Source organism: Callospermophilus lateralis, chromosome 5, assembly GCF_048772815.1.
Source record: "Callospermophilus lateralis isolate mCalLat2 chromosome 5, mCalLat2.hap1, whole genome shotgun sequence".
NCBI classification, from domain to species: Eukaryota; Metazoa; Chordata; class Mammalia; order Rodentia; family Sciuridae; genus Callospermophilus; species Callospermophilus lateralis.
The window spans coordinates 59,952,191-59,974,409 of record NC_135309.1 but is presented as its reverse complement, the minus strand read 5'-3'; the positions used below and the strand labels follow the sequence as shown (position 1 = coordinate 59,974,409).

At 34.3% G+C, this 22,219-nt stretch overlaps 1 protein-coding gene across 1 annotated transcript in view; it reads right to left on the bottom strand.

Moving 5' to 3' along the window:
* Window positions 1-2,862: 2,862 nt before the first annotated feature.
* The window catches only part of Prrc1 (proline rich coiled-coil 1), a 35,183-nt gene continuing 15,826 nt past the window's right edge, over window positions 2,863-22,219 (bottom strand). The window contains exons 6-9 of the mRNA XM_076855909.1: window positions 21,394-21,557; window positions 15,351-15,454; window positions 10,315-10,417; window positions 2,863-6,158 (exon numbers count right to left, since the gene is read on the bottom strand). Coding sequence (XP_076712024.1) covers window positions 5,949-6,158; window positions 10,315-10,417; window positions 15,351-15,454; window positions 21,394-21,557 — 581 coding nt within the window. The 3' untranslated portion in view covers window positions 2,863-5,948. The remainder of the gene's footprint in view (window positions 6,159-10,314; window positions 10,418-15,350; window positions 15,455-21,393; window positions 21,558-22,219) is intronic.

The following is a 22,219-nucleotide window of genomic DNA, read 5'->3' as shown; positions in this document are numbered from 1 at the left end:
AGTTAGCAATTACATATCAGAGAGAACATTCAGGCTTTGGTTTTTTGGGATTGGCTTATTTCACTTAGCTTGATAGTCTCCAGTTCCACCCATTTATTGGCAAATGCCATAACTGCATTCTTCTTTATGGCTGAGTAATATTCCTTTGTGTATATATACATTTTCTTTATCCATTCATCTGTTGAAAGGCACATTGGTTGGTTCCATAGCTTAGCTATTGTGAATTGAGCTGCTTATAAATATTGATGTGGCAGCGTCACTATAGTATTTTTTTTAAGTATTTTAAGTCCTTTGGGTATATACTGAAGAGTAGGATAACTGGGTCAAATATTGGTTCCATTAGGAATGTAACTTTAAAAATTTGGGCTATTATAGTAGTGGTTATTACCAGGTTTATTAGGACTCTGGCTTCAAAATTATAAAGGTTTTGATTAATCTGTCCCTAACTTATCTTTTTAACTTCTGTTAACTTTGAGCACACAATTTTACAAAAAGCAGAGGTTTTCAGGAATACATAAATCAAAGTACAATAGAATATGTAATATAGTCAAAATGACTCCTGAAAAATTGTTTTAGAAGTAATTGACATGTCAAATGGTCAAGTCCAACATAGTTTATCCCCTTGCCCTATATAGTCTTAAGTAATTGGCCAGCATTTGGGGGCTGTTACTCAGCTTTTCATATCTGCGACTAAAATAACTGATAAGAATAACTTAGAGCAGGAAAAGGTATTCTTCTTTCTTCTTTGTATTGGGGGAGGGGAAAAACTGGGGATTGAACACAGGGCCTTGTCTTTAGGACCTCATTAAATTGCTGGCTGTCCTCGAATGCAATCCTTCTGCCTCTGCCTCCCAAGTTTCTGGGATTAGATGTGCACCGCCATGCCTAGCAGAAATGGTTCTTTTGACTCACTGTCCCAGAGGTTCAGTCCATTGTCAGCTGACTCCTCCATTACCCAGGATCTGAAGTGAGGCAGAAGGGTCTGGTAAAGGAAAGTTCTCTCCTCATGGTAGCCAGCAAGCAGAGGGAGGAAAAGCGTGGGGCAGGGGAGGGATAGAATCACTCCAGGGCACACACCTCCAGTGACCCACCTCCAGCCATGTCCCACCTGCCAGCAGCTACCACCCAGTACGGTAGTCCTGGTAGGTTCCAGCTCTCATAATTTCACCTCTGAATATTCCTGCAACAACACAGGAGCTTTGGGGGGACTCCCATATCTAAACCCCAACAGGGACCTTTCATGAACAGTCCATATACTTAAATGCTTCTGAGTAGAGAGTTGTTCATGAGAGAGACCAGAGCTGAGTACATATCTTGCTTCATTTACATCTCACAATGACCCTGTGCCTTTGGTATCTCCAATTTTATTTTTCTGATGAAGAAAGTGAGGCCCACAGGGATGCAAAATTTGCTCGAAATTTCTGTACTCCCAAGAGGTGAGCACAAGTCTCAGCCTAGGGTTTTAGGCTCAAGTTCTTCCTTCCTCTAACAGCTTCCTTTCAGAAGTCACAGAGCTCCACTGGACCACCCTTACATCCATTCAAACCCCTTTCTACATCATCATGTAAAATTGTCAATGGATTTTTAAGTCTTTTAAAATCTAACTAGCATGTGGCATTTTAAAAAAAGCATTTTTATCAAAAATAAATGAAAACATCAATCAACACACTGTATAATATGGAAAGAAAATAATGGCCTATGGAATCAGACTTGTGCTTCTTTTATCAAATATCTATTCATTTTTATTAATGTGTTAGTATTTATCATTATGTTAGGCACTGAGGCAGAGTGGTACGGATGCCACCAGGGTGCTGGAGCTCAACTTCTAGTCATTTAACTTTATTTTAAAATGTACAGAACAAAAATAGCATCTATTTTGCAGAATTTGGAACTATGAATATAGTATATCACACAAAGGAGCTGAAAACGTAGTCCACCCAAAAGCCTGCACGTAGAAGTTTAGAACAACTTTATTCATAATTGGCAAAACTTAGGATACAACCAAGACGTCCTTCAGCAGGTCAATGGAAAGCAGTCTGTGATATATCCAGATAATAGACTATAATTCGGCATTAATAAGAAATAAATTGTCAGGCTATGAAAACACATGGATGAATCTTAAGTGCCTATTACTAAGTGGAAGAAGCCAATCTGGGAAGGCTACAGAGTATATGAACATTTGACATTCTAGGAAAGAAAAACGAGGGACACACACACACGCACAAAAAAATATTAGTGGTTGCCAGGAGTTTGAATAAGTAGAACAAGAAGTTTTAGGAATGAAATCACTCTATGAGATTATAATAATGGATCCACGTTTCTTTTATCCAAACACTATGCAAAACACCAAAATGTAATGTGATCTAATGAAATCACCCCATACATTGGGATGATTATGATGCATCAATGAGATTCTTGATTGCAACAAATGAACCACTTTGGTGGGAAACCTTGATAATGGATGAGGCTATGCATTTGTGAGACAGGGGCATATGGGAAATCCCTGTATCTTTCTCAATTAATTTTTCATGAACCTAAAATTAACATTATAAAATTATTCAAAAACACTTCTGGAGGTCAAGGATAAATTAAACCCAGTACTAAAAAGGTTTCCAGACAAGCACAAGCCTTAACTTCCTGCCTATTACGTTTATTTCTCATGTATATCTCTCCTAATAGCTCTTTCTCTAAACCTGACCCTACCAACTGTGGTGTATTTGAATGCGACAGTTCCACCAGAAAGATGGTGTTTGAAGTTGCTGTTCTGTAAGAACTCTTGACAATCAGTAATCATTTCAGATAAAAATATAATATCTAATGTAGTATCAATGTAAGTTAGTATTTAAAAAATCACTATACACCTTTGAGAAATAAGTATTTATTTATGTAATATGTACATACTTACAAAACTGATTTTATCTAACACATGATTCTGCATAATATCACAAAAAGAACACCATGTCCCAGAAGTAAAAATTCACATAATTTATGTTTAACCCAACAACTTTTAAACATAGAATGTTATCAATTTGGCTTCATAAGTCACAAAGTCCTATTTTGAAATGTTTTTTCCAGCCAAGGAACAGAGTAAATTCAACAGCATGTTAATTTAGTTGACCCTGAGTAATTGCTAATTGCATAATTCGAATAGATATACATTATACAGTTTCATTTATACTCTTAAATGTACTCACACTTACTACCATACTATCTTTTTGCCTTTTTCCATCCTAATTTTCTACTTCATTAATCCTCAAAAGACTGAGGAACAAAAAATAAGAAAGCAATAATAACAAAGAATCAGAAGATGAAACTACCAGTATCACCCAAGGCCTTTCCAACTTAAGAAGTATATGGCATAGCCAGGTCCATGGGTGTCTCAAAAACTCAATAGGGGCGTGGGGTTACAGCCCAGTGGTAGAGGGCTCCCATAGTGTGCTTGAGGTACTGGATTCTACCCCCTAGTAAAACAAAAAACAAACAAGAAAAAAAATCCAATACAATAAAAAAACAATACAAGGAGAAACTTGGAACTGAGCAATAATCTGAGGTTGATGTTAAATTAATCTTCTGCATTTTTCCTATTTTTCTCACACCAATTTAAATAAATAAGTGTACAAGTTTATAGAATTCAACAACTTGGATTAAAATACATAAAACATGAAACTCAATAATCTGGAGTTCTTCAGAAGAAAAAAATTTCAAGCAACCACAATAATGATAACAAACTGTGTTAAAGACAGGTTTTCCTAAAAGCTTGAGAAAGAAAAAAAGCAAATAGCTATCTACTCACAACTTCCCAAAATGCTCTTGCGGAGTTATTAAGGAAATGGACAAGATAAAAAGGCACAGAGGAGATGGAGGCTCTGGCCTTAAGACTGATGATCACAGCAAGACTGTCTGGCTAAGCTGCCACAAGAGAACAAGTTACTTTCCTTGATCATAATGTAAAAGGGAAATCCCAGGAGGTTGGGAAAGCTGAGCATGTGGAGTCAGCCATGCTCTACTGCCTTTCAGAGAACTGGGCCAAGGAAACCGAGGTCAGACGAAAGCATGTATTTCTCTCTTCTATCTGCCCTTCTCTCCTCCACCTCTCCCACTCCCACTGTTCAGAAAGCAACAGAAGGCTCAAGCTCCAACCTAGCCGTGGAGCAGCTCTGCCCCAGAAGTTTGAGGATTCCAGGAAATGGCAATGTTTGTGATTCTATCAGAACAATCCTCAATGATATCAAATAAGATGTTTCAGACTTGGGAAAACAAAATGGAAAGAAAAACTCAGATTTTTAGGCTCTATAAAATTTCCCTATAGTAGGAGAAAAAGTAGCAGAAATATTTTAAGTTTGGGCATACTTGTCTTCAGTCTATAGTAGACTGTTTCTGTCATGGGGTCAAAGCCCTGATAAAATACTGTTAGAGAAGGATGGACTTAAAGGAGTGAGGAAAATAGTATAAAAGGCTTCTCTTTTCACTCACAAAGAGGGAAAAATGTATTTGATCCTATTACCCCAAACAAAAGTGCATCACAGCAACTTATTATGTCTTGTTTCTGTTTCTCATTACTCTGAATGATATAAAAGTTGGAATTTCACTTTATGGTGTTCAGAAATGAACATACATTATAGTTTCAAAAGGAATACTTAATTCTTCTCACTCAAGTAAAAAAAGGGGAAAAAATGAAATAATTACTTTAAATAACATTAATACAAAGCAAACCTTACATATGAAGACAGTGCAGGATACAACCTTCATCACCCTTTATAAAACTGCCAGATTGTGCTAATTCTTTTACATGGAAATAACAGTATAGAAGAGTAAATAAAATTACGTTTATATGTGAAACTATTATCAAAGTTATTTGAAGTTGCATAGAGTTCAACTGTACAAGAAAAAACATTTACTTAATTTTTATTTATATAAATCCCAACTGTAAAATATATTACTTGAGGGAGGAAAAAGCTTTCATTAAATACAAACATAACGAACTAAATAAACCAGATTGAATATAAAATAGTTTATTTGAAAACTTCCATAAAAAATAAAGGCAGAATGGCAGTTAGAAAAGTTGTGCTTAAGGCAAATGAAAGAAGAAGCAACCATACTTAAAATCTGAGGCATACCCTCTCATAGGCAATAAAGTAATCACCTCTCAAAAATGTCTTTTGGAGAATGGGTGGAAGCACATACAATGGCCACTGTCAGAATTTATTCTTGGAAGTACTGAACAGTATTATACAAAAATAACATGAATACTCTGATCTAAAATATACTCAAATTATTTGCCCTTTAGTTGTCATATAGCAATGAAAAATGTATTACCCAATGTTCATAGTATAAATCTATAAAATGCCAAAAATTAGTTTTTTTAAAAAAAAGGAAACAAGGATGACTTTCCAGATTGTATGTGTACATGATGACTAGATAGAAATGATCAATTCTGTATTTGGCCCACTTTGTATAAAACATGCATAAAAATGTGTGACATCTCTCTAAATACAAGTAGGTGTCCTAAGGTAAATTGTTGAGCAAGCTGCTCTCCATCAGACCTGAGGCCATGTGCACATACAAAAAAACAAAAAGAACAATGTTTTTAAAGAATATTCAATAGACATGTTCCTTAATTAACTATGTCTTCTTTAAAAACAAAACAATCAAGTACACATCTTTAAATTAAATGTTTTTGCACATGAATTTCCACTATATAAATTTGGTATATTAAACTGTGCTATAAATATATTTGTATATTTTTTTCTGAGAACTATATGTATAATTATATGATTATAAAAAGGATCTATTTCTTCTATTGGAATGATAACATGCCTCTCTAGAAAAAAAAATTACAGCCTACAGGAAAATTACAAAACTGTTAAATTCATTGAAGCTATTCAAGAAGGTATAACGACATCAAGCTAAAAGTGAAGAAAGTCTCAGTATCCTAGACAGGTCTTCCCTCACATGGTCCTAAGGGGCAGGCGCTGTTTATACATGCCTGCAATTGCTTTGGCAGCACTGTAGATCATCTGTCGACGAGACATGCCAGTAAAAGCCATGTGCCAATCAGTCCGGCTGACATTCAGTAAACTCTTTTCCAGAACTTCGCCCACTGTCACCAAAAGGCCTGACCACCTCAGATTATAGTCCTGGGGAGTTAGGCTTTGAGCCTACAGAGAAACAAAATCCATATTACTTATAATGCATTAAAACGTTGGAATTCGATATGTAACATCTCAAAGTAACATCTCTCAGGTTACTTTTAATATAGATTATGACAAATCCCGAGACACAGTTATACAGGCAATGGTATGAAGTTACAAGGCCATGAAAGAATCAAAGTAATACAGCACATATCTACTTTGTTAAAAAATAACACCATTATGCTCTTTGGTTGTTGCTCAAATATAATCTTGTGTGTGTGTGTGTGTGTGTGTGTGTGTGTGTGTAGTGCTGGGAGTTGAACCTAGGGCCTTGAGCATGTCTAAGTCTTAAATCTCAGAGCTGCACCTATACAGAGCTCAGAGTCAGAAGACTTAAATTCTAGTTCCATATTCAGTGTCACTAGATTATTATCTTTGCTAAAGTTATCATTCTATAACCATAAAATTGCAACCAGAAAAAAAGAAAACTGCAATAATAAAGGCTTTAAAACCGCATGATTAGTCTGTAGAAAGTATCCCCAGAAACATGATTAGCATGTCAAGTAATGTCCAGTCCAGGACAGCAACAATCATTATTATATCATTTGTAGCTGGCCCAACCTAGCTATATCTGCTTCCACTCAAAAGCCAGAAATGGTGTGGTTTTTCATTAGATGTGGTCAGAGGAGGACATCCATACGTAGAATGGATCTACTGTACAGTGATCCCCAAATGTGGTGGGTATTACTATCTGAGGGACTTCCCTCCACCAAAAAACCTTATAGTTTCTCACACCCTAACTAAGAAATCTAATTGGAAACTCCATAGCTGGTTCCAAGAGAAATAAAACAAATATACAACAGCTTTCAAGTAAATTTGACAGAAACAGCACACCATCTTGAAAACCTGCTCCAGTGTTGTTTTCCAAAATACATATTGCACTGTCAGTATCTGACTATATGAAAGAGACATGGCAGAAAAATGAATAAGGTCTCTAGAGACACTATAAAACTGTGCCTCTCAAATTGCTATATGAACACAAATCCCAAGAAGTTCTTGTTAAAATGCATATCCTTATTTAGTAGCTCTGGGTAGGGCCCAAGAGGCAACATTTTTATCAAGTTCGCAGGCAATACTTAAGATGTTAGTCCAAGGATCACACTTCTGAGGAACAATGTATTTGATATTATCTGCAAAAATCCAGAATAGCAGGCTTGTAAAGTGGGTATTACTATCTGAGGGACTTCCCTCCACCAAAAAACCTTATAGTTTCTCACACCCTAACTAAGAAATCTAATTGGAAACTCCATAGCTGGTTCCAAGAGAAATAAAACAAATATACAACAGCTTTCAAGTAAATTTGACAGAAACAGCACACCATCTTGAAAACCTGCTCCAGTGTTGTTTTCCAAAATACATATTGCACTGTCAGTATCTGACTATATGAAAGAGACATGGCAGAAAAATGAATAAGGTCTCTAGAGACACTATAAAACTGTGCCTCTCAAATTGCTATATGAACACAAATCCCAAGAAGTTCTTGTTAAAATGCATATCCTTATTTAGTAGCTCTGGGTAGGGCCCAAGAGGCAACATTTTTATCAAGTTCGCAGGCAATACTTAAGATGTTAGTCCAAGGATCACACTTCTGAGGAACAATGTATTTGATATTATCTGCAAAAATCCAGAATAGCAGGCTTGTAAAGTGGGAGAAGGAAGAATCGTTCGCATTTAAGTTTATCAAGCATAAATTACATAAAACTTTTTCCACATTTTCACTACTATATCTATTGATGGTAACAGTTATTCCTTTAAAGGCTGATTTCTATTCCCTTAAATTAAAAAATTCCAATAATTCAGTAGCACAAACTTAACACATTACGGGATGGATAAAAAGAAATATAAAGAGCTGAATAGCTAGAAATCTAGAAATAAAAGGAAGGCATTTCAACGCACACACTACTGTATCTTCTGAATGTTAAAACCATGTGGCAAAAAAAAAAAAAAAAAACAGACAATAGAATGAAAAGTAAATGCCACCCTTTGAATATCACTCTTCAGTTAACCACATTAACAGCCTGCTGTGCATCTTTCCAGGCCTTTTCCCTCTATTCATTTATATATACTTTAAAGGGTATATATGTACCTGTTAATAGGCAGGATCATACTAGCTATGTGGCTTTGACATTTACTTAGCAATATGTCATAGGTATCTTTAGATACTAGTATATGTAGGTCCACTTTGTTCTTTAAGTATCATGTCTATTTTTTTCCACTCTATAATCCTAAAAGTGAGTGAAACAAAAATTGTCTTTTTAAAATGGTCAGACATCTATCACAGGGGTCAGCAAACTTTTTCTATAAAAAGCCCGAGAGTAAATATTTTAGGTTTGGGAACCAAAAAGTCTTTATTACAACTACTCAATTCTGGTGTTGCAGTACAAATGCAGCTATAAACAACATGTAAGCAGACTGCAGGGTGTGTTCCAATAAAACTCACTCACAAAAACAGGGAACAGGCCAGATTTGGCTGTGGGCCACTGTGTGTTGACCTCGATCTACAGCAACGTTAACAATGGCTGTGATAGGAACATCCTTGTAATTATCAGGTTTCTAATGTTTTATCATTAGACCTGAAGTTTACTTTGATTTTCTGGTACACTTATATCCTTCTAATCTTAATTAACAAAGGCTATTTAATAGTACAGTTAGTATTTCTAGCAAATACCTTCAATTCTACTGAAATCCTTTTTATTCTTTACTCTGTTCATGTTGAACTACTAAACTAATTTGCTATTGGCAAATGGTTCTTTGACTCTTGGAATCAATTCTTTATGGTCAGGGTATATGTTCTTCTAATGTATTTCTAAATTTTATTTATTAATTTTATCAATAATTCTGACCTTTAATTCTTAAGTGATAGGACTAAAATTTTCTATGGCGTTAAGAGAGATGCTCTATTACCACGAGTATCACCTGTGAATATTCTGTAGAACTCAGGGGTTTCTGATTAGATGGAATTCTTTCACTATACTGCTTTGCTGGGGTAATTAGGTTGAATTATATGGAAGTGACAACATTTGACTGTTTTTGACTATGAATGACAGCAACTTTGCATGGTTCAACCTAATACTCTTGAAGCAACAAGTAAAATTTATATTTTTCTAGAAAAATCTATCATTTTATTGAATTTTTAAAAGTTAATGGAACAACAGTAATCCATTATTCATTTACAATCTTTTAATCACCTTCTCATTGGAGTGAATTTAGTTAACATCTATAAAATGGTTTTCTTAATCCTCTGAAAAGAAATTATGGTATAAATAAGTTTCAGCAAAATTTCAAAATTCCAAGCATTAATTCTTGGTCCCTTTTTGAAACCATAAACCTATAAAAGGCCAGTGATTGCTTTTAGCAATTTGATAAACTCACATGCCAAATTAATATGTAACTCTATACATGCATATTCTTGGGAGAAAACCCAATAGTTTCAAATGCCAATAGTTTCAGATTCTCAAATGCTGACATGTGCCAAATAATTGTAAGAGGGGAAAAAAGTCTAAATGCCATTTAACAGAACAGAAATTTCAGTAGAGATATACGTTCCATTTTGTCCATTAGAGAATTAGAAAAAATTTATACAAAAATATAGAAGGATCATTACTTATGCTTACAATCTTCTGGAAACTACACAGACAGGTACATGGTTAAATCTATTTTCAGTCAACAACCTTAAAGACATACCTGTCACCTAAAGTTTCTAATACTGACTTGTTACTAAAGATGAGTAACTAGAAAGGAAGATCAGATGAAAAAAAAAGGAAATAGAGATAACAGTGAAAGTAAAGATGTGAAATAAAGAGGAAAGTAAATGAAATGTGGACATAAGCAGAAAAGCAAACATTCTGATCTCAGAGTAAGAAACATAATCATAAAAAAAAAAAGAAGCAAATGACAACTGGCCATTGAATGTATACCTCTCAAAAACAGGTGGAAAACAAAAACAGGGAAATAGTAAGACATGGAATGACCAGGAATGACCAGAGATCTGCGCAAAGAAACAGACTAAAAGAGAAATAAAACAAACAAAATTAAAACATTTTAAACAAAAAATAAATTTAAAATTTGAAGGATAATATTGCAAGTTTCTCTGGAGCATAATGAAAAAGCCAAGAAAACCAACCTGTTGTACAAATTCCAAAGGCACCGGTGTGGCTTGCGTGAAAGCTTCTAGGTGAATGCCATGGACAGGGTCTTCAACTATCAAACAACCAATGTCAAACCACCTGCAACAGAACATGAGTTTCATACTGATTACCTGCTAAATACGTTACAGTGAACAAACAAAAAGGAAAAACAAACTAATTAAAAGAAAAATTAACCTGTAAGAAGACAATCCATAAAAACAACATAAAAAATTTCTTGGCTGGCTAAATTTCAAGAAGAGAAAAACAATCTAGAACAACAGCAAAGGAAAAGTTTAAAGGTCCCCTTGCTAAGACAGGGAAACCCTGGAAACTGGGAGCTTAAATAGGCAACAGATGAACTTACATTCATTCAAACATGAGTATAACAGCTTCTCATGAGTGATATTTTTAAAAATATTACTAGGCTCAACATGAGAAAGTTAATATATTACCAATTTCATTAATATTCAACCAATTAGTAAAGTTATTAGTAATTTTTAAAAAGTTCCTCCAGAGGAAAAAATACTTATAAAGGCTGGAGTTACAGCTCAGCAGTAGAGCACTTGCCTGGCATGTGTGAGGCATGGGGTTCCATCCTCAGCACCACATATAAAAACAATAAAGGCCCATCAACAACTAACTAACTAAATAAATAAATAAAGTCTATTTAAAAAAAATACTTATAAAAAAGCAAGAGTTTCAAGTTATCACCTAAAGTTTCTAATACTGAGTTGTTAAGACAATTACAGCAACACCAGAATCTCTATTACATGAATTATGAAACAACCAGACACCGTGAAATCATGAATTTTTTTTCGTTATCTTCTCCGCATTGTTCAGTGCCATTATTTTTATTTTAAAAGTTAATAAAATTTCCACAGCTACAAAAACTAAGATTTTACAGGATCCACTTACAACTTTATCCCAAACCCTACAAAAGTGAAATCATGAATTTAAACAACAAAAGCATAAGAGCAGGAAAATAATCTCTATTCTAAAAAATATGCACATCTAATAAAGTGCGGTGAAATGTAAGATGCGACAGGAGACTATTTACATATTCAGGGGAAAAAACAAGTAAAATATGGAATAACATAAGCAACTCCGCCGAATATTAAAATGGCAATCTGTAATGCCTATAGTATTCATATCCTAAAACTGCTACAAACTGAGAACACTATTACAAATATTTTATAATGTTCTAATATCCATAAGTAAAATTTTTCAATCATCAAATTTATCCTAAAATGTAATTCCATAAAAGGCTAACCCACTAGTTTGGCATGGTAGATCACTCCTCTAATCTCAGCTACTTGGGATGGCAAGTTCTAGGATCAACTGGATGAGACTCTGTCTCAAAATAAACACTAAAAAGGGCCAGGCATAGTGGTATATGCCTGTAATTCCAGTGACTCTGGAGGCTGAGGCAGGAGGATTCCAAGTTCAAAGCCAACCTCCAATTTAGCAAGGTCCTAAGAAACTTAGCAAGACCCTATCCCCAAAAATATATAAAAAAGGACTGGGGATGTGGCTCAGTGGTTGAACACCGCTGGGTTCAATCCCCAGTGCCTAAACAAATAATTAAATAGTGACTTATTTTATTTGGTATACTAATCAATATTTCACATTTTGTTACAATAATTTTTCTCACTCAAGAAAATGTATTTATGAAATATCCACAAAGCCAAGCTTAGCTGAATTTTATTTTGCATTATTTTGCATGATTTGTGTACAGTAATGTCTATCATGAATAGTATACTGACTAAACTGTTAGGCATGAGAAGCAGAGACACTGAAACATAAATAGAATTTCTCTTGTCATGCAAGTGAATACACATCAGAACTTCAGGGTCCCTTATTCTTTAAAATACTACCATGCTAGAGATTGGCTTCCCCCTTCTCTTCAAATCAGTCAACATGAAACTGCAATCACCATTATCCCTCCCCACAACTCCTCCACTTCTGTTCCCAGTGCTTCTTTCTAAGGAAACTTTCAGTTTCTCTCCCCGTCCTAAACAAGCTCTATTCCTTTTTAGGGACCAAACACCTTGTATTTCTTCTTTAACTGCCTTGCTCTTCCTGAATTTGTCTTTTCTAGACTCAGTTCTAAGCATGCATTTTCTTGAATTTATTTTCTGTGCATTTATTTCCTATAGGAACTCTGAAAGTAGCCACAGTATGAAAGATCAAGGTGTTGGGGATTCTAGCTTTTACTCTATTGTCTTCTCTTCCCTCTCTCAACATTCTGTGTCCTTTACTGTCACAAACCCTCTGTCCTCTTTCCTCCTTAATCCATACTAGCAACCATCACCAGACTTCCTGATATTATTTAGTATTTAGCATTCTTGGTCTTTGTAGTATTCTACTGTTTTGCTTAAAAGGTATTTGAGGGGGGAAATACCACATTAAGGTGTGATGGAGGAATTTATGGCAGGTCAGTGCTCCCGGTGAAAAGCTACATGAGTTACATCATATACTGAGAAAAACTGAAGAGCTGCAGAAACAAGGACAAAACACAAGGACAAAAACCTTCCTTCCCCAGCTTAAAGCCTTAAGCTGACCCTGAACAAAGCTGAGACTGTGACTAAAACACACACTGCCAGCTTCCTCATACAGCTCTGCTTATCGGAGAAAGGTGTGTACTTCTCAATATCACCTGAGGAGTGTTTTCTAAACAACATCTGGTTTTTGAAGATTAGTAGGCCTTCAGGGACAGCACCATATTCAGGGACAGACTAGAAGGAAAAGGAGACTAAAGTCCCAAATATTAGGACTCACAGACAAGAAGTTAAAAATAACTGATGCAAAATAACTGAACAAAGAAGAAAGATAGTCAAAAGAGATGAATATATGTAGATACTCAGCAAATACATTTATTTTTTTAAAAAGAATTTAACATATGAGCTGCCCAACAGGCTGGACACAGAAGGCAGGATCAGTGGACTAGAGAAGGAAGAAATTAATGAGGAAATAGAAAAAGCAGAGTTTGGAATAAAAACCTGACAATGTGGAAAGTGTGTGACTCTGTCAAAAGGTGAACAAGTTGTAATCTGAGTCCTAGACAAAGCAGCAAGTCTTAAAGAGTGACTTAGAATCCCAAACTGATGAAGGACATCAATCTACAGAATCAATAAGCTTAGTAAGCTCCCTGTTCCCCCAGAAAAAAGAATTATAAAAGGAGGCATACCACAGAAAAACTGCAAAAACAAAATGACAATGTCCTAAAAGCAGCCAGAACAAACAACAAATTATCTTTATACAAATGAAATAATATGATGATGGCTGACTTCTTTTTTTTTTTGGTATCAGGAATTGAACTAAGGAGCACTTAACCACTGAGCCACATCCCCAGCCCTATTTTGTATTTTATTTAGAGACAGGGTCTCACTGAGTTGCTTAACACCTCGCCACTGCTGAGGCTGAGGCTGCCTTTGAATTCACAATCTTCCTGTCTCAGCTTCCTGAGCTGCTGGGATTACAGTCATGTGCCACCGTGCCCACCATGGCTGACTTCTTAATTGAAAGTGTTGAAAGAATTACCAACCTAGATTTCTACATCCAACAAAAATTAAGATGAATTAAAGCAATTTCAAGTAAGTAAAAGCTAAGAGAATTTACAGTGCGTAATCCTATATTATAATGTAGTATCAAAGGAAGTTCTTTAGGCAGAGGGAAGATTACTGACAGAAAAACAAAAATGTAGGAAGAACTTCAGAATCATAATAAATGAATACTGACTGCATAGACAATACTAGTGATGTCTTAGGAGTTTAAAACATATGCAGAATTAAGATACTTGACAAGAATACTGCAAAAAGTGAAAAAAAAAAAAGAGAGATGAACAGCTTTAAAAGTGATTCTAGTATTATCATAACTTTTATTATAATGTAATACACCAAAAAGGCACACTGTAATTTCTGAGGTAACCATTAAATAAATAGTAAAAGGTTACTAGAGAGGGAAAACAAAATAATCATCATTGTGCTCACAAAGTTCAAACTTTTCAACCTAGAATGCAAAGCTCTTCACAAACTGTCCCCACTTCTTGATATCCTATTCAAGAAACCTCTGCTAACCCTAGAATACCTTTTAATTACCTTCAAACATTTCCTCCACCCAGAATGTCCTACCTACTTCTTTCTACTTATCCAAATTTTACCTCCTTTTCAAATTCCAGTTCCAGTCTTAACCATTCATGAATTTCATGTGACATTATTTCCATACTGAGTTACCTCCATTGAAACTTCATATATTAGTAAAAATTAGATAATTTTTATATAATCATATAAAGCAGTTCATCTGTACATAACTCTTCTCTCAACTGGCTATCTAATATGCCCTCAAAATCAGAGGAGTTTTCATTTCTTTTCTTTTTTCCATATTAGCCACAAAGTACTAGGCACATTGTTATTCTATACCAAACACACCAAAAAAAAAAAAAAAAAAAATTAACAAAACCACAATGCAATTAAAAAGAAAGATTTTTTAACAAAGGGTAGTTATTACAACAAAATGTAACTTAGCATATCCACAAAGGTTTTTCCATTGGGGGAAAAAAAAGAGCCCTCAAAAACAATGATCAATTATGCTATCTGGAAGTTTTCTAAACTAAATACATGAGAGAGTTCACTCAGTAGAAACTCAAACTCAGTGACTGCCATCAAGCGGTCTTGCTTGTGCCTTCCATTATTTTGAATTCATCATGTTGAAGGACTGTGTTTTCTACTCAAGGTCATTATAACCAACACTGTATCATCTTATATTTAGTACTATCTAGCAATCATATGCACAATCTTAGAAAGCAGGCATTATTATCTCCGTTTATAATTAAAAAAAAAAAAAAAAAAACCAGAAGCAAAGATAGAAGTTTCAGCTAAGCTACACAGGACACAGCTGGGTAAGGGATGGAGCCAGCATCAGAACACACTTTTCCTTCTGATTCTACAATAGGAGATAATACTTTTTGCTTGGTATTCCGTATGAACTCCCAGACCCAACTTTATTTTGCTTCTAAGAGAAATAAGTCTCTTACTTGTCAGGCAGCAATTCTGCAATGAAGTTTTCTACAGACACAGCAGTCTGCTTTTCATGGATCACTCCAGTTCGTCGCAAACTGTCTATACGTTCCTGGGCACCCTAAAAAACAACAGCATAGACTGGAAACCATTTTTCTAAAATATACTAATTTATGATTACACTCGTAATATTTGCAAGCATTTATAAACAAACACACATATACTCACTATAAATGTTCAAACAATACATAAATATAGAGTGAAAACTGAAAAAGTCCAATCACATTCGCTTAGTATTGAGTTTGGGGAACACATCCTAAATTATTCCCTTCTGTACTATTATGCTGGCTACCACTGTTAAATTGATTATTTTAAATTACATTTTCTAACTGAACACTAATATAAGAAAATTGCATTTTTTAGTGTTTATCTGGCAAGAGACCATCTTACTAAATAAAATTTTATCAATCCCAGTAGTTTCTTAGCCAATTCTCTTGACTTTTTATGTAGGCAAATGCTTTCTCTCTCTCTCTTTTTTTAATAATTTCATTTAAATATACATGCATCAAAATGACTAGTTATTTACAATAAAAACATGAAAATATATACATTATACCAAAGCTTATTCATGAAATAATTATCATAAATGAAGCAAAACTGAGTGGTTGGGAACACTGCACAGATAACTCAAAATCATGCACTAAACATATATCATACAATAAGAATTTAAAAGTTGGATTAGTGAGGAATGGTTCATGTTTACTACTTTTATATGAATCAGTTCATGAATGAAGTGATAAAAATGTTCATAAGGCAATGTGTTCAAAATCATCCCATTTCTGAACAAAATTAGTGATGATAATATACCAATTTTAAGGAAAGAAGAACTAAACAAAGAGAACAAGAAAAAATGATCAATCTCATTCAAATGAAAATTAAGAAGGCTAGAACATTTTTAGGGACAAATAAATTCTTTTAAGACAAATGAAGAGAACATGACCACTCTAGGAGAACAGGTACAACATTTTAAGATACTACCTTGGAAAAATGAAATTATTTAAACTACAATAAAATCAAGACCAGATATTTTTGCTTGCTCTAGCACTCTAACAGGCATTCAAGTAAGAACTTGCTACATGAAAAACTAAACTAAAGGAAAAGAAAATAAAGGCTTCCCAAGGCCTAGGTGGCAAATGTTCATTATATAAATAGTATAAATACAATGCCATTCAATCTAATGACACTGAAATAAGGAGGCAACTGCTGACTCTGAAAAAAACATAATAGATAAGATGAACTCATTTCTTTATAGTAGATATTATAAATTTCCCTAATTCACTCATCTCAGGAAGGAGTTATGGCTAGATTCTTCATTGATAAAAAACTTATGGGCAGGGGACATAGCTCAGTTGGTAGAAAAGTGCTTGCCTTGCATGCACAATGCCCTGGGTTCAATTTCCAGCACCACACACACATACACACACAAAAAAAAGAAAAAAAAAAAAGAAAGAAAGAAAAGAAATGAAACTCAAATACATGTTAATTAAAAAAAAAAAACTAATAGATTAGTGGGATTTTGCATCATCAAACTTAGATATCGTGCTTCCAGGGAATAGAGACTGTCTCTTCACTTTTTACTATCCCACAGTGCAGAATTTATATTTAATATGATTCACAAAATATTCACCAAATTAATTGGTACCTGCAAGCTATAAGATGATAAACTAAGCAGAAAAGTTTAATTCTTTTTTTGTTTGTGGAGTCCAAAAGAGAAAATGAAAATGAAGTCATATCTGGCCTTTTTTTTTTCCCTCTGACTACTACATTAACTAAATGTGGCCTCTTTCATTGGAAATTACAAGATACATTAACATCAATCATTCTTTACAAATGTTTTAAGAATGAAATTTTATATTGTAGGAGGGATCAATAATTAGGTAAGTTAGAGCTCACAATGAAATAATCATCAAACTGAGCTATGAAACAGAAGGGTCCTAGAGCTTACATTGTACTCTGAGATTTTATACTAGGCAACTTGGTTCAGATAAGTAACTATACTTTTACACATCTTGAAATGGCTTCTAGGTATTATCTATATCTTTATTTGTTGAAAATAAGCTATGAAACTATGATCATAACTATGATTTGCTTTTTGATAAAACTAATACCTGGCATAGAAGTTTTAGAAACTTCCTAACTTTAATTTTGGCTGAATTGATTTATTTCCTTAAATTATTTCATATATTTAAAGGGGCAAATTAAGTTTAGTTCAGAAAAATCACTCACTTCAAAAAAAATCTGATAGGATGAAAAAACAAACTGGTTCAGTTTTGTATTTTAAGATTCTACATTAATTTTTTTTTCTCATTAGCTCCCTATGTTTCTAACACACACACACACACACACACAACAACAACAACAACAATAAAAAAACTGACAAATTAATAAAAATATTAGTTTTGAGATTTTTAAAATATGTATATATTTTTAAATATCTTTATTTATCTACTTTTATGTGGTGCTGAGGATTGAACCCAGTGCCTCACATATACAAGGCAAGTGCTCTACCACTGAGCCACAGCCACAACTGTAGTTTTTATTTATTTAAAAGATTGTGGGAGGGGCTGGGGATGTGGCTCAAGCAGTAGCGCGCTCGCCTGGCATGCGTGCGGCCCGGGTTCGATCCTCAGCACCACATACAAACAAAGATGTTGTGCCCGCCGATAACTAAAAAATACATATTAAAATTCTCTCTCTACCTCTCTCTCTCTTTAAAAATAAAATAAAAGATTGTGGGAAAAAAAAATCTAAATTTTAAAGGCAAAAACTTTAGAGCAGAAGTAAATCTGTCAAATATGAATAAAATCATGAAACAAACCAAACTACCAATAATACTCTCAAATAAGGTTTTTCTTGAGGAAAAACTCCCTATCAGCCTTTCAAGTTCAGTGTCTCTTTAAAATATCTTGTGTATAATAATATCTAATGAAACAAAATACTTAAGACCCATTAAAAATCATAATGAAAAAGCAGGTTTTCTACATGATCAATTTTTCTAAATTTATATTCTTTTGTGCTGCTAAAATTTTGTAAACTGTCCCTGTCTCCATCTTTAATACATTTTATCTTCTTAAATATGTATATTTGCACCCTTTCTTTTTCCCAGTGACAAGCTCATACTTCAGTACCCAATAATCTTTCTGAATGCCTGCAATCTCAGCATCTATTCTTACTCTAACCCCTACAGTCTTCACCTTTGCCTTGAAATCCAAAGCCATACATTCTCATTGCTTGATACAACAATGGCAAGTTCTAATCTCCCAGATTCAAATAACCTCTACTAGAGAATTAAATGAATAAATTTTTTTTTGCCATCACACCTATGTAATACCAATACTGTCCTCCATATTTATATAGTACTTCACAATACACAAAGCCCTTGCTTTAGTCTCTAAGTTCAAAGAAATGTACTTACCATTTTCTTTGTTCAATAACCTGTTTCTATTTTAGGATTTTATCCAGGTTATTCTCTCTAAAAGTAAATCTGGAAAAGTCTTCCTTCTCAGATCATTAATACTTTCTAATTTGCAAAAGCACTCTTGAAATTTGGCAAGTAAAAACTCAGTCTTAGGTATGTGACTTGCATCTTTAAAGTAAATATAATCTTTTATAATCTTAATATTTACCTGTTCACAACTGATCAAATGTACAATTATTGTGTATACAAATTTAACTTACCATACTTTTTTCAAAATTAGATTGAAGACAAACCCCACAGTCCACAGTTAGCTTTGCTATATTTTATAAAGAGTAAACCTCTAGCACCATAGAAATTCTAACTGAAAATATGTAGTGAAAGCCAAGTTCAAGGGAAATCCCCCAGAAAGTAGAAACATTTCAAAGTGCATGTATTCTTCACAGCATTCTTCTGTAAGAACAGATAATTATGAAAAGTAATCTGACTTGTATTGTATATAATGCACTATATTTAGATATAATGTAACCATTACCTGACAGCCTCAAATTCAAAAAAGTGATTTTGGATGGTGGGGGGCATGTAAAAGGCTTCATATTCTATTCAAATAAAGTACTAAACATGAAAAAGTACCTCAAATTCATAAAGCACTATCCAGTACAATTTTAAATAACCTAGTATCAATGTGGGCTAATTATATTTAGTAGCTAATTATAATCAAAACTTGAAATATGCTATGCTAGTTACCTCATTCTGTTATGAAGAGAGTGAATAAGGTAAAGTGGCTTTCAGGATGGTCTCAGTAATGTACACTATTATACATTCCTTATGGCCAGCATGTCATACCAGAACGTATTTCTCCTTAAATGCAAATACAGTTATCCTCATTATTTGTAAATCCTGTATCGATGAATTTTACTCATCACTAGAATGTATTTGTTATCTCAAAATCAGACATACACAGAAGCACAAGAAATTTGAATTGTCTGATATGCACATTTCCCAATATGCACATTTTCAGTTACATGAACAAGGAATACTATCTGTGCCTTCTTGTTTCAGTTTGTGTACTGGAAACAAGTGTCTTTTTCTCTATCAGTGCCTTGGTTTGGCATTTTTGTGCTTGTTGTTGATCTCTCTGCTTCAAATGGCCTCCAAGTGTAGTGCTATATGCTGCCTAGTGTTCCTTAGCACAAGGAGGCTGTGATATACCTCATGGAGAAAATGTATGTATTAAATAAATCTCATTCAAGCATGAGCTACAGTATTGTTGCCTATAACATATCAATATAATGAAGCAAAACAAAACAAAAAACACCAAAAACATGTATATAAAGATGTATTTAAACAGAGCACAAAAAATATAGGCTGGCAAAAATGTAATCCTGTATTTCCCTTGCAAACAATGGTTCAGTATGCCCTAATTCAGTGTCTGAGGCAACCTCCTAAGACATAACGAGAACAAACGCCAAGAACTATCTGTCTCACAAACAAGATTTCTTAATGAATTATAAATGAGAAGTACAAGAAGCTAAGAATGATTCCAAGGTTTCTTGCCTAAGAAAATGGAAGGATAGAAATGCCATCTATTGAGACAGAGATGAGTGGGAAAGCAAGTCTAGGGGACAGAAAAAGTTTAATTGTAGGCATTAAATTTAAGATATTCAAGAAAGTCATCCAAAGGGCAAGTTTTATATAAATTAGGACTTAGGTCTCAGTGGAGACAGAAACAGAACTACTGGTACACCTAAGAGGCTTAAGACCAAGGAAGGTAGGAGATCACTAAGGGAGTAGACAGAGAAGAGGACCAAGAAGAGGCTGAGAAGAGGCACAGAAACATCAGGGAAACAGTGAACCAGGAAGCCAAAGTGTGGTATCAGGAAGACAAGTGAAAAAAAAAATTAAGAAAGAGATGGAGACAACTGTCTAGAAAGCCACTGATAAGTCAAATAGCATGGAGAACCCTGAACTCTCAGGGGAGTGATGCAGGCAAAAACCTGCTCGGGGCAGGTTTAAGAGACTGCAAGAGAATTAGAGAAAAGTGTTGGCAAATTTAAGTAGTAGGGTATAGGGCAAATGAGGTCAAAGAATTTGGTGGTGCTTCCTTTGGCTTATTTCTTTTTTAAGTTGGAAGACACGCTTGTATGCCACTGTTTATCTGTAACAGTACAATAGAGACCAAAGAAAAAAGAACTTAAAGAGGAGAGTGCAGAATTCCTGGAACTTTAACATTTTCAGGATTATTAATACTAATAATAACAAATTTGTGAGATTCAATATATATTATAATTCTAGGTGCTGATCTGAATGTTGTTACTGAGTTTTAAAGATTTCTTTTGGAACTCTCTTTTTGTGCTGAGTATATTTCATTCCTTCCACCAATAATTACAACCTATCTTAGATTTCTTTAAATTAAAACTCCACTATATCTTCAATATACCTAAGAATTTTCTAACTAAAAGTAATCATTATTTAAACATCATTATAAAAACACAATTAGCTCCATATAAACCACAACATCATTATCACAATGATGAAAAATTAATTGAAAGTTTCCATAACCTGAAAAAGGTGTTTTTACTCACTTTTAATCCAGCTGCATAGCCCACTGGTTGTGGGGCAATATTAGACTGTCCAGCTTCCCCTATAACCACAGCTAAGCCAAAGACTTCCTGAAAGGCATCTCGGACAGCAGCCACTTTTACGTCTTTATTTGAAGTCACCACAATATCCAGCTCACCTCCAGATTCTACAAAAAAAATTACAATTCCAAATTAAAATAATGAAATTTTCATAATTACTACCATACCATATGCTAATATCTACATAATTACTCCAACCTCATAAAACCAGGCAAGATAAAAATCATTACCATTTTTGTATGGCTAAGGAAACTGAAGCTGACAAAGTCTTGCCTTCGGCAACACTGCTGTTTAGTGCTCATGTCAGGACCTGAAACCTCTTTTTACCACACCATTTGATATAACCAGATACATTTTTCACCCTTTAATCAAGTATAAGAGCATCTCATCCAACATGTGATTAGCCCCAAACTGCTAACTTTTTCTGAGTTTTAAAAATAGGAATTTAATACAGTATATGAAGGAGTCTTAGATGGTACATACCTTCTAATAATTCTGAGTATCATATCTGCCAAACTAGGATATTTTTTGGTAGTCTATGAAATGTTCCTGAATACAACAGTAGTTTGCCTGAAAACAGTATTCTGTAGTCAAACACTGTGGGAGATACTGCACACTGCATCCCCTTCTGTGAAATTCACCACATACACTGACAGAGCAGAGATTCTGAGAAATCTCACAAATCATGAATTTAGCCAAGTTCTTCCCACATTTAATCTGTTCGTTGAATACTTTTACAGCATCTAATAATGATTCCTAAAAGCACTCC